General features: G+C 37.6%; 1 protein-coding gene across 1 annotated transcript in view; it reads right to left on the bottom strand.

Annotated features, from left to right (window-relative positions):
- Window positions 1-15220, bottom strand: part of TOP1 (DNA topoisomerase I) — a 90013-nt gene that overhangs the window by 36203 nt on the left and 38590 nt on the right. The window contains exons 4-8 of the mRNA XM_012754691.3: window positions 9966-10089; window positions 8722-8777; window positions 6739-6834; window positions 5652-5727; window positions 2414-2514 (exon numbers count right to left, since the gene is read on the bottom strand). Coding sequence (XP_012610145.1) covers window positions 2414-2514; window positions 5652-5727; window positions 6739-6834; window positions 8722-8777; window positions 9966-10089 — 453 coding nt within the window. The remainder of the gene's footprint in view (window positions 1-2413; window positions 2515-5651; window positions 5728-6738; window positions 6835-8721; window positions 8778-9965; window positions 10090-15220) is intronic.

Below are 15220 nucleotides of genomic sequence, written 5' to 3'. Positions count from 1 at the left end.
TTGCCAATTTGTTTCAGATGGTCCGGTGTTGTTGGAATAGTAATGTTAAACCTTGCTGCAAATTCACACAGTCTGAGATGGATTCGCTTCCACTACAGCTTTCAGCTCATCATTATCCACCTTGGTCTCAGGTCACCCACGTGGCTCACTTTCAAAATTAAAATCACCAGAATGGAACTTCTCAAACCATTGACATACTATGCCTTCATTAGCCACAGTGTTCCAAAACACTTTGATGGTATTTCAAGCTATCTGCCCTGCATTGGTTCCATGATGGAACTCATATTAAAAAAATAGCACGAATTTTTGACTTATCCATGGTTTCATAAAAATTGCTCTAAAAATTTTTTTGAGAGATAATCAGAAGCCAAAACGTGCATTTGAAAGACTGAGAGTGTGCCTTCACAAGAAGTGTCAAAGTGAAATGTCTGAGACATCGATTGTCAAAGTTAGTACTTAAGGAAATTGGACATTTCATACTTAATAACCTAATATAATTTGTTCATTTAACAAGCATTTTTTAAGCACCAAGAACACTGAGATCTAACAGACTGATGAATTATTAACTCTCCATTCTCCTGACTCCCAATAAAAACTCCTAATTTACACTTTATTAAAAAAGAAATGTCACTTTTTCAAAAAAACATAAAATCCTTTTGATAGTTTATGAACAAATGCTGAGAAAGATCACTAAAAATGCAAATGTTTGATTAGGTCCAAAGAAAAATGAAATAAAAACAAGGAAAATAAAACCACATATTCTTTTGTTTTCTATGACTTCTGGAAAGGTCCAGGAATCCTCCGTTCTGTGATCTTCCTTTTCTACACTTCCCCTTTAATCCCATGATGTCACACCAACACGCCAATCGCACAGCTGTGTAGCCACATTTTTGCCACCTCTCTGGTCCCTACTCATTCCCCTTTCCTCAGAGATGCTGGGGACATCCGTGTGTTCAATTATAAAAGTCAGAGAATAAATGCACGCAAATGGGTCTGGAAGGTGACATACCAAACTATGAATAGTGGTTACCTCAAGGCAGGAAAGGTAAATGGGAATGGGAGAAAAACAGGTAAGAGGGACTTTCATTTTTATTCTAACTCATAAATCTCTTCATCATTTAAAATTTTTCATCATAAACTGGTATAGGAAAATGGTAGAAAATTTTAACTGAAGTATTAAAAAATACATGTTTATTTTAAAATCCTAAACACCAAAAGTAGAAAATAAAAGTTCCCCATCTAAACATGCTTTTCAAAAGTAACCTCTGTTATGGCTAAATTGTCCTTCATAAAGACTGTATGAATCTTCACTCCCACAGGGAAGGAGAATGCCTGTTTTCTCATATTCACAACCTGAGATATTTTCATTTATTAATCTTTCTCCAATCTGAGAGACATTAAACACAAAGATTATCATTTGTTATTTTTCTTTGCATCTTTGATTGCTTGTGAGGTTGACCACATTTTCAGATGTTTATTAACTATTTACCATCTTTAATAAATTGCCTGTTCCTTACTTTTCCATTAGACTGCTCCTTTCATATTTGTTTTTTATAAGGACTTTTTTTTCACAATAGGAATATTAGCCCTTTCTATTGCAAATATTTTGCCTTAGGATTTTTTTTTTTTTTAAGAGACAGGGTCTTGATCTGTCACCCAGGCTGGAGTGCAGTGAAGCTCACTGCAGCCTCAAATTCCTGAACTCAAACAATCTTCCTGCCTCTACGTAGCTGGGACTACAGATGTGCACACCATGCCTTGCTAATTTTTAAATTTTTTGTAGAGACAGGGTCTCACTATGTTGCCCAAGCTGATCTCAAACTCCTGGCTCAAGTGATACTCTCACTTAGGCCTCCCAAAGTAATTGTGTAAGCCACTGCAGCCAGCCAGGATTTTTTTTTTTAATGGCATGAAACTGTCTGTCTGCCATACAGAAAATTTCAATTTTGATGTGACAAATTTATAAATCCTTCACTTATGGCTCTAATTATGTCTTCCTTCAGAACATCTTCTCTATTCTATAATTACTATTCACTCTAGCTTTTTTGTGGAGGTTTCTGCTGTTATTTTAACAAAGAGGCAGTTTTCCCAACGTGAGTTATAGAATAATCCATTCTTTTCCTAATTTTAAGGGTATTTACACTTTCTCCATATGCTAAATTCTCATCTATACATAGGTCTGCTTCTACAGTCCATTATGTTTAGGGTGGTAGAACCTAGTTTTGAGACCCAATAGATTTAGAGCCAGTTAATGATTTTAATAGGACCTGCAAAACTTATTTCAGAATGTTATTCTAGAGAGAATCTTTATTTTCCCCCAAATATCAGGCTATTAATTTTAATAATTCAATACTCTTGTCTCATTAAACTGCAAGAAAAGAGGTGATATTTTAATCCAGTGCTGAGATGTTACCATTTCCACTTCTGCTCCTCTTCTTTCTTCGGCTTCTTTTTCTTGTTATCTGGCTCAGGAACTTTTTTATCTTTATTCTTGGGTTTTTTCAATTTACCATCCTACAAAGAAACATCATGAGAAAATACTTAAAAAAGGACTAATCACACTTCTGGAGATAGTTTCTGGGGCCCATTAGAACCAAAAACTATAATTATAGAGTATTAGAACTGCAGATCATCTTAGGTCCATCTTATTTGATCCATGAATAAAAACTTACTGATAGTTTGCTCTAGAGCAGTATTTCCCAAAACTTCCTGACAACTGACTATCAGAAAAATTAATTTAAAACACTCGCTTTGCAAGGAAGAGCCTGGCAAACTGTTCTATAACCTCAGAGGAGTTTGTGAACTCTTCATTTTCCTTTGTCCTACCTATTCAATATCATTTAAGTTGTTATTCAGCAAGTTTTATAAAGCAATGAAGGGTGGTTTCACCATCTCAAAATCAATTACAGAATGGCAGAGCTAGAAAGCACTGTACCGGTAGGTTGGTTTGACCTCTGGTTACAATCAAGACAGCTTTGAAACAGAGGTTTTGTCCCTTATCAAGGTCATATAGCTACTATTAACTACAATGAGCACCTAAATGAGTAAAAATAAACAGAATGTGACTCCAGAATGACTGAAATAAACACTCTAGACCTCATGATAGGATGGCAATCAAGATAGGAATAAACACAAGGTCTATAACCGAATGACTTTTAAGGTAGGAGGGAAGAAGAATGTGTGCAGTACCACCCATATCGTAAAATAGGCATGGAGAATATAAATGTGTAAGTATGTTTGTGAAGAGAAGGTACTTAAAGGATCATATCAATTCATGTATGTTTACTATTTATGCTAAAACACGCCACAGGAAAGGGAAATGTTTTTCAGTTAAGCCATTCTCTGAACAGCTTCTGAACAGGCATGCAGATAGCCCCATCAGGAAACTGCTGGCTACATTGTATGTTTTCAAGCCTCAAATTGGGATAATCAGTCACCAAGAGACTTCAGAACAATTCCCAGAAATGGAAAAAAAAAAAAAAAAAACCATAGTTGGTGAGTGAAGTTTAATGGCGGATTCTGCCATCTGGGGTCCCTGCCACAGTAACACTGTGCATTAATTTGCAAAGTCTTTCAGCCAGCTTCCCCACCCCCCCAGTAGGGGAAGGGTTGCTAAGTAGAACAGTCAAAAATTGAAGTCAACCATTCTTTTTCCCCAATGGTTTAACAAACTCAGAGAAAAGGTATTTTTTTGGATAAGTGTACCATAAACACAAAAGTAATAGAACACATGGAGAACTCAAGTTTTATAATTCTTTATTAACTAGTCTGTACTGACTACATGAAAGTGGAGTGGACTGGCTAGTATAATCACTACTCAACATTTCACTCTCAATTTCTTAATTAGCCCTCATTAACTTGAACTTCTACCATGAATAAACCAGTAGTCAGAAAAACTACAATTTTCTAAATTCAGGACCTTGATCATCTCTCTATGGTTAACCTAAATCATTAATATTAGTAATATGATTTCATTAAAGATCTTTTTTCTCCCTCCTTGTGGAACTAAAGTATCAGCAAAGTCCCAGAGGGCAGGATACTACGGTAGCTGGTGTGCTGGCTCTGATATCAGACTGCATGGGATCAAATTCTGGCTTTACCACTTAGTTGCTACATGGGCCCAGACAAATGATTCAATCTCTCTATACGCTTTCTGCTTCCGCAAAATGGAGATAATAGTAGGGATATTTCTCTCTGAGGGTCGTTAAGGGGTTAAATGAAATGATACATCTAGAAAGCATGCAGAATAGTGCTTGGCACACGGGGAACATCTATACGTTTAACTGTGATTATTACTATTATTCTTACTACTATGATAAATTATGCTTTTATGACATTCTGCTCCTTACTATCATTCTTTTCTTATTGCTGGTACTTCAAGCTATCCCCTTTACATTTGAGGGCCCCATTTGCCCACACCAGGGGCTAAGAGCTAAGAATTCACTCAACCCATTCTTCTCTTAGAAGAGTGCAAGATTTAAGACTCCTGTGAATTTCTGACATCTTTTCTTGAATTACTTGCTAATGACCATTTAGTATGAGAACTTGAAAGTGTCAAAAGGAGGAACCATATTATTCTATTTTATTTTCATTTTATTTATTTATTTATTTATTTATTTTTAGACACCAGGTTTTGCTCTGTTGCCCAGGCTGGAGTGCAGTGGCACAATCATAGCTCACTGGAACCTCAAACTCCCAGGCTCAAGCAATCCTCAGTTGGACTACAAGCAGGCACCACCACACTAAGCTAATTTTGTTTTGTTTTTGTAGAGAGACAGGATCTCACCACGTTGCCCAGGCTGGTCTCAAACTCCTGGCCTCAAGCGATCCTCCCATCTTGGCCTCCCAAAGTGCTGGGATTACCGGCATAAGCCACTGTGCCCGGCCCTTATCATTCTATTTTAAATCTGCCCCAAGCATCAAAGAGAACCCTTAGGTACTTAAATCGAACTGGGATTTTAAGTAAGGTTATAGGCCAGGAGGAGAAAGAAGAGCATGTATTCCAGACAAGAGGGAAGAGCATGTGCTTCATAAAGCACTGAAGCATGAAAGAATGTTGTGGGAAAGAAACAAAGGAGGCCAGTGTGACCGGTACAAGGTGAACTAAACAGGAGGCATGAGATGAAGAGAGCCACAAGATGCAGGGGCCAGAATGGGAGGAGCTGTGGTAAAGATCTTGAGTTTCATCCTATGTCCAAGGGGCACCCATTAAAGGACTTTATTTAAATAGGGATAGTCATCCAAAGTAAGTGATGAGTATAGATATTGAGAGCACTTTCAAAAAAAATCCTTAGGAAAATTCTTTCAGGGTTATAAGCCAACATGTGGCTTCTTGTTAACATTTCCTCTGTATATATAAAGACAGCAAAGTTTCTCCAAGAACATCAGTTGCCAGTTTAGCTATGGGTAGACAGACACCCAGAAATGTTACAAGTGGAATAATTGCTGGTTGTGGTTAACTTAAGACACATTGGAGACTCAGAGAGATCTTAATCCTAACAGTGCCACAGCCACCACTTGTGTGCAAATTTTTTCCCCAATGTTAATACTACAACAAACCAATAAATTCCTAAAACTCATGTCTTCAAAAGTTGTTTTATGGAAAACTCCACTTTCAAATAAGCCCAAGGGGCTTAGGTCTCTTTACTAACCTCTTCTTCCTCTAGTTTTCTTTTCTTCTCCTTCTTGCTATCTTCTGTTTTAATTTTCTTAGGTTTATAATCAGCACTAGAAAGGGGAACATGAATATGCAGTTAACACAATTATGATTCAGAAGTTCTCACCCATAGGATTAGGACCTCCAAACTCCTGGAAGCCTCCATGGTAGGAGTGATTGCTGTTATATATTCTTGTCTGGCCTTGTATGATCAAGAGTAACAGAAGTAGACAAAGAAGGCCAGTACAAGCACCAAGAGTCATAGCTTTACACAGAACAAAACAAACCACTTATACAACACATAGGCTTGGAAGCAAAGTCGGGTGGAGGAATATATATACAGAAATAAACACCATTATAAGATGGAAGTCTGGGAACCAAATGCATAGCACAATGGCTACCACACAGTAATAATATGCGGGAAAGGGAAGAAAGAAATTCTATAATGCATGAATACAAATGTGAGTTTGCTAAGTACGTCCCTTTTCCATTTCACCCACTTTCTACCATAAGTGTTTTGTAGATTTCTAGAGCATAATAAAGCTGTATAAGACTGAAAATAATGAATAGAATTTAATCTCACTAATTGAATCTAGAAAAGAGGTACATGTAAGTCTCAGATAACCATTTTAAGAGCAGTTTTATTACTTCTATACATTGAAACTTCACTCAGAATATAGTGACAAGAACAGACTCTAGGAGAAATTTACCGGTGGCAGGCAATGATAAAATAACTTAAATATTCTTCATAAATTCTGTATTATTTAAAATTTCTACAAAAAATATGCATTGCTGTTTTAATAAGAAAAATTTATATATTCTTTATGTAAGCTTCAGGCACATTACTCATTTGCTTAGCAAACTCCATATCATGTAATTCAAAGAGAAATCAATCACCCAGTCCATTAATTACAAATTCCAAATAAGTAAAAGCCATTTAATACAGTTTCTCTGTGTATAATTCCAAATGAATAAAAGCCAATTAATAGTTTCTCTGTGTACTATATAAAAATACATCATATATATTCTCTTAACAATTTCTTTTTTTTTTCCCCAAAGTCAAAGTATTAAGAAATACTCACTCGTCATCATCTCGAGGTCTCTTCAATGGCTTTATATCCTCTTTAGGAGGAACAAAATAGCCATCATCTTCAGGTTCATCTTTAACTTGTGGTGGACTAAAGAAAAAAAAAATTGCTAGTCAATGAGTGCTAGAACATCTATATTAATAAATACAAAATAGGGATATATCATCTCACTGAAAAGAAGCTAGTATTAGGATACAACATACATATAAAGATTTTCCATGAGCACTTTTTTCATTTAATTATCACTACAACCCTGTGAAATAGATAGTATTGTCCTCATTTTACAGATGAACAAGCAATATCAGGAGTCGGGATTAGGACTCCTTATTTCAAGTCAGTATTCTTTCCCATCATATCTTAACTGCCTTTGTGAGGATGACCCAAACCATCACAGGGAATGGCCTCCCTACACAAAGCTGCCATCGGTGAAGGGGTCCAAGGGATAAGCATCCAGACTCAGCTGCAAAGTATATTCCACAGGGTTTCAAGAGTAGACAATGCATACCACCATCAAAAAGCATGCTGGATCCTCTTATGGTAGAATTTGAATGTTTAAAGAGTTTAGCTCTCCTTATTTTATCACACTTCCCAAATGCTAACTTCTACAGCTGTTCCTTCTCCCCCTCAAATCACTGACACAACCCTAAGGGTCCAAAAGGAAAAAAAAATGCCCCTTACTCAGCTAGTTAAATAAATGGTAGATCCTAAGATTGTCACAGGTGAAGATAAAAACATGTGGGAAGGGTTTCTAAGCCGGACAGGAAGAAGTCCTAAAACAATTTACCAGAAAACTGTGTTCCAGTAAAGCATCTAGATTCTTTACAAAGCCATACACACAAGCTAGTGAACAGTTCAGAAAAATGTCAAAGAAGGCTGTGTTCCTAACCTAACCCAGAAGGTCTGAATATGAACCATGACTACACACCAAGTCCAAAGAGTCTATTCAGATTTTAGTATTAGTTTAGCAAATGGCCTAAGAAGTCTCTTGGCAGAGATTAACCACCCTATGCCTCAAACACTATCTCAGAAATCAGAATTCCTAAGGCAGCTCGCAGCTCTAATGCTTCCGGAATTTTATTATTCTGCATTCCCAGAACAGTTATAAAACATGCCTGAAGAGGGCACTTGCTTCTCCTTGTCGAAATAACCCAGAATACATGGCACAATTTTTAAAAACTTTATCAAATGAAACTGATAAGTTCAAAGTTGCAAGTAAGCAAAATTTCCAAAACGTTTTGTCCTAGTCAATAATACATATACTTCCAACAAATAATAAATCCATTCTTTCAGTGGAGATAGTAAGATTATATGACTGTAATATCCAATTTCTTGAAACTAGAGGAGACCTTTGGACTTATTTTAGGGAATTGAGGATGATGAGGAAAACAAAATCATAAAAGCAAAATTATTACAGGAAGTGACCTCTAGATAGTTGCACATTTGTCTCTCCTTCTAGAAGAGATAACGTATTTTTACCCAACCTACACCCATTCCTAAAATGTGGGTCATGTAAGCTTCAATATGTGAGCTTCATAATATTACTAAAGAGGAATTCAAAGATGATTTTTCAGGAAACCCCATAATTACTACCGAGTATGCAATTTCTTATTAGAGTGACAAAATATTCTGAAATTAGACAGTGAGGAGGTTGCACTACTTTGTGAATATACTAAAAACCAAAACTATATACCTTAAAAAGACAAATTTTGTAGTATGGAAATTATATCCCAATATTTTAAATTCTCTTCCTGTCAACCTTTTCCACTCACAATAACCTTCTGGAAAATGTGCTGGTCAGTCTTGCTAAACTGGTACCCTAGAAATGCTAAGTTGGCTCAGACCAAGTCCTCTGACTTATGACTTCCTGTGAACCACCACGGTGGCCAAGTCAGTGTGTTCTGGGTAAGCTCAGACAATACAGACAGCTGGCCTACTGGGTGCACAGAGAAAGGGATGCCAACGTAGTGGGAGTCTTACCTAGAGAAGCCATTTTCCTTCTCCTTCTTTATTTTTGCATCCCCAGAGGCTCTAATCTGCAAAGTAAAACAGTAACTGATTAGTACCTTAAAAAGACTAAATTTGAAGAAACTTCTCTCTTATTTGAGAATATGTAGCATAAACTCTTGGGGCATCTTGATCCCAGATTGGCTCTTCGTGTTAGCAAAACTAAATGGATGAACTAAAGGTCTTCACATTTTTTCAAGATTCGTTTTTGACCATTCTTCAGGATGAAACTGTCCAACTGACTGAGAAAGGGTTCCCTTTAAAATGGTGGCTTTTTACCGTAAAATGATGACAGGTGCCCTTTCTGCAATAAATATATTCCACTACTCAGGGATCTGCCACTGGCAGTGCAGAGGAGAAACAAAAACACTAAAAAAGAAAGAATAGTCTACTATCTCCTGCCTTCTCTCATTTGGGCAAAGTATACTCATTTTCCCCTTCTCCTTCAACTTCCTACTTTCTAGACTTGTCAGAAACTCTAGGTCTTTCCAAAGATCTTCATATATATGCATATGTGCCGCGTGTGTGCACGTGCGCACACACACACACTCAGAGTACCTCTGGAAGGCTACAAAACATAATCATATAGTGGTTGCCTCTAGGAAGGAGCGGGGACAGTGAGTCAGGGGTAAAAGGGAGATGTCTTCTTCACCATATTCTGTATTTGATAATGTCTGAATTTACCAAGTACCAACCTTACTTTTTTAAAAACTAAAAACAATCTTTTTTGAAGAGTACACACACAGTACTAATCATTCCCAGTCAGGTGAGCCTAGCCATTTCGAGAAGGCTTGGAATGGTTACGCTGGAACCAAAAGCCACAAAAGGCACCAGCATTACCACATTTTCACTCAGGAAGAAACTTCAATCAACAGAAGACCAACAAGGCAGTAAGCCTTCTCCCCCCAAAAAAATTCATTTTCCCTAATAAAGAAAATCGCCATTTCTAAAAACTCTACATCCTCAATTTATTCATTGGCAATATAGAGTAAATAATAATAATAATATGGATAGATTTGCTACTGTGACAAATATGGTGGTAAAGGGCTTGGTTTTCATAGTTTTTTATAGAAGTAAGATTGGCTCTAAAGTCTCCTGACAGAGACCTTTTCACTCTAAGGCCAAAAGATCTTACTATGCAATAAAGGTACTTTTAAAGGTGAACAAAATAAAAGTACATCCTACATCCTTTCCTCCCCTAGTGGAAAGTTCTGTACCTTTTCCTCCTTTCGTTTTTCCTTGTCTCTGTCTTTGTGTTTGTCTTTATGCTTCTCTGAGCTTCCATCTTTGTGTTTGGTTTTCTCTTTCTCTTTGTGTTTCTTTTCAGAATCTTTATGTTCACTGTGAAAAGTAATACACAAATGGTTAGCCCAGAGGAGGGACCACAGAGTTCATTTCACAAGATCAACTGACAAGATACACTAAGATAACATGAACCATGGAAACTTATAGTGTTTTAAACAAACAGTCCTAACAGAAAGTTCAAGCAGAGGCTCTTGTCTACATCAGACTTTATTTTGTTTGATATTTTTATTTTTGCGAAGAAACTAAACAGAGAAACAGTCGTTCAAAACACACTAGCACATTCTAAAAAAGTGACTAAAAATACATGGTAGGCCCAGTGTACGTCTACAACACTCTGCCAGCTAAAAAATACAATGAAAGCTCCAACCTGAAGCTTTCACATCATTCACATCTGATGTAAAGGGGTTAAAGCCAATTCACCAAAAATGTTCTTGGTGGCTCTGTGCCAGACTTGAGACATAGCACGTATGTAGCCAAGCCAGGGCTTTGTGGAGTAAACAGCCCAAAACAGTGGATGCTTCCTTCTAATTTTAACTAGGAAAAACTAGTCACTTCCAGGTGGGGCTTATAAATCCTGGTAAGTCCTTTCCTCATAATAAAAGCCACCTGAAAGCAAAAGTATGGGCACACTCTTTGTTAAAGGTTATTATTTATTTCATTTATGTGTGTGTGTGTGTGTGTGTGTGTGTGTGTGTATGTGTGTGTGTGTGTGTAAACGTATATATATATTGAGACAGGGTCTTGCTCTGTTGCCTGGGCTATAGAGTAGAGTGCACTGGTGTCATTACAGCTCACTGCAATCTCAAACTCTCGGGTTCAAGTGATCCTTTTGCCTCAGCCTCCTGAGAAGCAGGGACTTATAGGCACGCAGTGCACCTGGGTAATTTTTCCATTTTTTGTAAATACAGAATGTCACTGTTGCCCAGGCTAGTCTCAAACTCTTGTTCTCAAGCGATCCTCCTGACTCAGCTTCCCAAAGAGTTAGGATTACAAGTGTGAGCCACCACCTCACTTCTAGAGGAGTGTACAGGTATACTGGTAGCACTGTGAAAAGACATTGCTTTTTTGGAAAGCAATATATGACATTATCAGGCATGATCCATTAAAATATTCATACCTTCTTACCCTGAGATCTAGCTCCTAGAAACTTCTCTTAGGAAAATACCATTACATATAAAGATGTTCATTTTGGTGCTTCCCTTAATAACCAAAGACAAAAACAAACAAAAAGCAAGAAAGTAGATATAACCTAAATGACTAACAGGAGGGGAAATTGTAATATATCAAATTATGTAACTATTATGCTATAATTCTTGAGTACTACAAATATACATGGAAAATGTTTATGACACAGATGTAAATAAGAGTATATAAAAATGACTGCAAATATGAATATATAAAAAACATGCATGTGGACAAAGACTAAAAAGCAATAAGCAAAACCACAAGCTGTAACTTAAGGGAGAACAGTTTCCTTCAGTGCCCTGGAGCTGGCAGTTAAGGAGCCTTGCTTGCTGCACTAACCAACGCAGAGGAGAAGTAAGCCTTTATCAGCAATAAGCTCATTAGGCTATATCCATCCCATGAAGTTTGCTCTAAACGGATACCTGGCTGGCTATACAGAAGATCAAAGAAGGAGAAACAAATGATGGCACCCAGATGGGCAGAGCCACAGAATCCACAACAAGAGAACATCTGCAGTCACACAGTGTACACAAAAGTAGCTGCAACTTGAAACAAGCATTTGGATTACAAATAAGCTGAAACTCTTAAGAAATCTAGCCAGGAGTACAGAGGGTCTAGTAGAAAACAGGACACAGGTTTAGGAAAGATCCAGGTACTGGCAAAGATGGAAGGAAAAAAAAAAAAAACAATGCTCACTTACCCTTATTTACAAATTCCTCTCTCTATATTGCTCTTGTTAAGCTGTGCCACACATTTAAATAGCAAGTTTCTATATGACTGAACTAAAACTCAAGAGGCCAGAGCATCCTGGATGCATGTGGTAACCAAGTTTTCCCACCATGCTTTTTGTTCCTGGCATCAGTATGATGTCATTCTACTCCATGTGTTCCCAAAATCTGTGTTTATATTAATACCAAAATGCAATGTTTTACCAAAAAATGTATTCTTTAGTTTTCAAAAAAAGTCTCCCAATTGCATTAGCACTCTCACTACCAGTTCTCATTAATTTTTCCTGCTTTAGAATGAACGATGAAATAGCAAGGCTGCTGAGATTGCAATTGATTATTCAGGAGTTTACACATATGTATCATAGGTACAATGGTTTGGATATTACCAGCAAAATGTTTAAGCTTACTATTCCATTATAAAAGCACTTCAGTTTTGTTTTGTTTTGTTAAAATAAACTCTAAGGCAAATTAATATTCATCTATATAAGTTTTTGCCTAAAAGCAAAAAATCAGGGAATAATTAAATCCAGAATATTGATGGATGAATATATATACCTCCCACCAAATATGAAAATAAACAACCCTACTCTCTCTAAGCAAGCATTGTACCTGATGTCTTCACATACATTATTTCAATCAATACTCACAACACTTCTGATATCCCCGTATACAGACTTACAAACAGAGGAGACAGTGGTTGAAAGACTTATTCAAAGTTACAATGTGAGAGAAAAGTAAAGTTGGGATTTAAATTTAGTATTTCCATCTCCAAGTTCAGAGTAACTTGCACTACTTTGACACCATTACATTTCCACTAAATTGATACCTACCACTTAAGGTTGACTGGTGTTACAGACAAGTGCACGGTGAGTTTGAGATTTGATGTATTTTTGTCGTAACTGTATTGTACCATCAAGTAGAAACTTTCCAGAATAGAGACCCTGGATACTTGAAAGAATAAAATCTTGAAGATTGCTTTTCTTTTTCTTTTTTTCATTTGCCTCCCCATTAAACTATAAATGGCTAATTCAGTGATCTAAGTTCAGGAACATTCCATCTTCCTTTCCGTTCCACACCCACCACCTCCTTTATTCTCTTTCTCAATGAAAGCAATTCTTAGGACATTATTAGTGTCTGTTTCACTAGAAAACTGGCTTTCTGGTCTTTTGGCAATCACAGCACGGTCAACTACAATAGCCTTCCAATTTTTAGCTTTGCTGTTCATTACTACACCAAACAGAGATCAGGGGAAAGGAATCAACAAATGACAAGGCAGCCGGGCGCGGTGGCTCACGCCTGTAATCCTAGCACTCTGGGAGGCCGAGGCGGGAGGATTGCTCAAGGTCAGGAGTTTGAAACCAGCCTGAGCAAGAGCGAGACCTCATCCCTACTATATAAAAAATAGAAAGAAATTAATTGGCCAACTAATATATATAGAAAAAATTAGCTGGACATGGTTGTGCATGCCTGTAGTCCCAGCTACTTGGGAGGCTGAGGCAGTAGGATTGCCTGAGCCCAGAAGTTTGAGGTTGTTGTGAGCTAGGCTGACGCCACGGCACTCACTCTAGCCTGGGCAACAAAGCGAGACTCTGTCTCAAAAAAAAAGAAAAGAAAACAAATGACAAGGCAACAAGACAGTATCCAGGCCTTTTCAGGAAAGCCAAAAAAGTCAATGATACTTCCTCTGCCTACTAACGAGAGGGAAATCTATACAGGAAATTCAAAGTTCCTGCTAGCGTAGTAACTCCCTTTGTAGGTCGTAATAAATCACAAAGTCCATAATGTGAGCTATCATCCTGACTTTCCAAAGGAAACCAAATCAAACTCTCCTCCACTCCCAATTGTTTAGGCCTAAGAGAGCAGGTTTAGATTTTTATACTAGCTGAACTCAGGTGACTTAGGGTTAACGACAGTTTGTGGTACCAGGCATTATATGGAAGACTGTTAGAAATTTGGGTTTCTAAAGCCCTACCAGGACTCTGAACACAATGTTAACATCTCTACTTCTCAGGTACTGTAACTGTCCCTGCCTCCAGAAATAGAAAGCAAAGTACCCAGGAATCCAACCCTCACCCATAACCTCCAAACTGGCAGGAGCACTGGCAAACAGGAAGCCCCACTGCTACTCTTTCCTAGAAATCTATCTGAAAATCTATCTGAAAGAAGTAACAGAGGCACGGGGGGACAAACAAAGTCCTATGATACAGAAGTGTGTCCAAGGTTGTGCCATAAAAGTCAGAAACAGGATTTGGCCATTGTAGAAAATGGAGCCAATGTGGGGTCAGTTAGGCTGACTCATCATTAGAGATTTTCTAACATGTAAGTCTTTTTCCAAAAGGCTTAAGATGAGTTTGACCTTCATGGTGGCTTAAAGAGCTGCATCTTTTCCATTGATAGTGAGATGATGGAAATTCTGACCAGTGCATAAAAGAATTTCGTGTTGTTGACTGTTTGGTTCAAAAGACATTACTCTTGTCTTTATAGATTTTTTCTTCTTCTTCTTGTTTCGTTGAGATACGGTCTTGTTCTGCTACCCAGGCTGGAGTGTAGTGGTGTAATCACAGCTCACTGTGGCCTCAAACTCCTAGGCTCAGGTGAGGAACTAAAGGTGCGCACCACCATGCCTGGTTAATTTTTTATTTTTTGTAGAGAGAAGGTTCACTATGTTGCCCAGGCTGGTCTCAACCCTGGGCTCAAGTGATCCTTCTGCCTAGGCCTCCAAAAGAACTTGAACTGCAGGCATGAACCAATGTGCCCAGCCCTTGTCTTTACACTGGTTCTGCTACTTTTCCATACACATTATGTCAAAGTCACAAAATAAGCTTAAAATACCACTGAAGCAATCAATGCTGGCTAGTTCAGAGGCTGGAGAACAGCTAACTGCATACTAAAGAAACTTTAGTGGGGCTAAATAAGAATAACAACATGGAAGAAAGGCTTATTAGTAAAACCATAGGAAGGAGCCCAAAGATTGGACATACATTTTAAGAACAAGTATAGTCTGGGATATGCTGAAGGCCAAAACATAGATGGTAGCATTCCTGAAACATCTGTCATAGACACACTTTTGGATGAAATATGAATTTAGTCCACAGGCATTAAGAACTCTAAGAGAGAAAACACCCAATTATTAGCTATGCATAAATGCTGACTCCTTGGTTCAGAGTTTTGGGGAATAAGATTCCCTGAAGAGTACAAATGGAAAAGATTCAAAGCCATCTTTCTTTCTAGAGTGTTCATGCCTGAAATGTGCT

This window comes from Microcebus murinus, chromosome 16 (genome assembly GCF_040939455.1).
Source record: "Microcebus murinus isolate Inina chromosome 16, M.murinus_Inina_mat1.0, whole genome shotgun sequence".
In the NCBI taxonomy this organism is placed as follows: domain Eukaryota; kingdom Metazoa; phylum Chordata; class Mammalia; order Primates; family Cheirogaleidae; genus Microcebus; species Microcebus murinus.
Note: the sequence above shows the minus strand (reverse complement) of the source record. Positions and strands in the feature narration are given on the sequence as shown.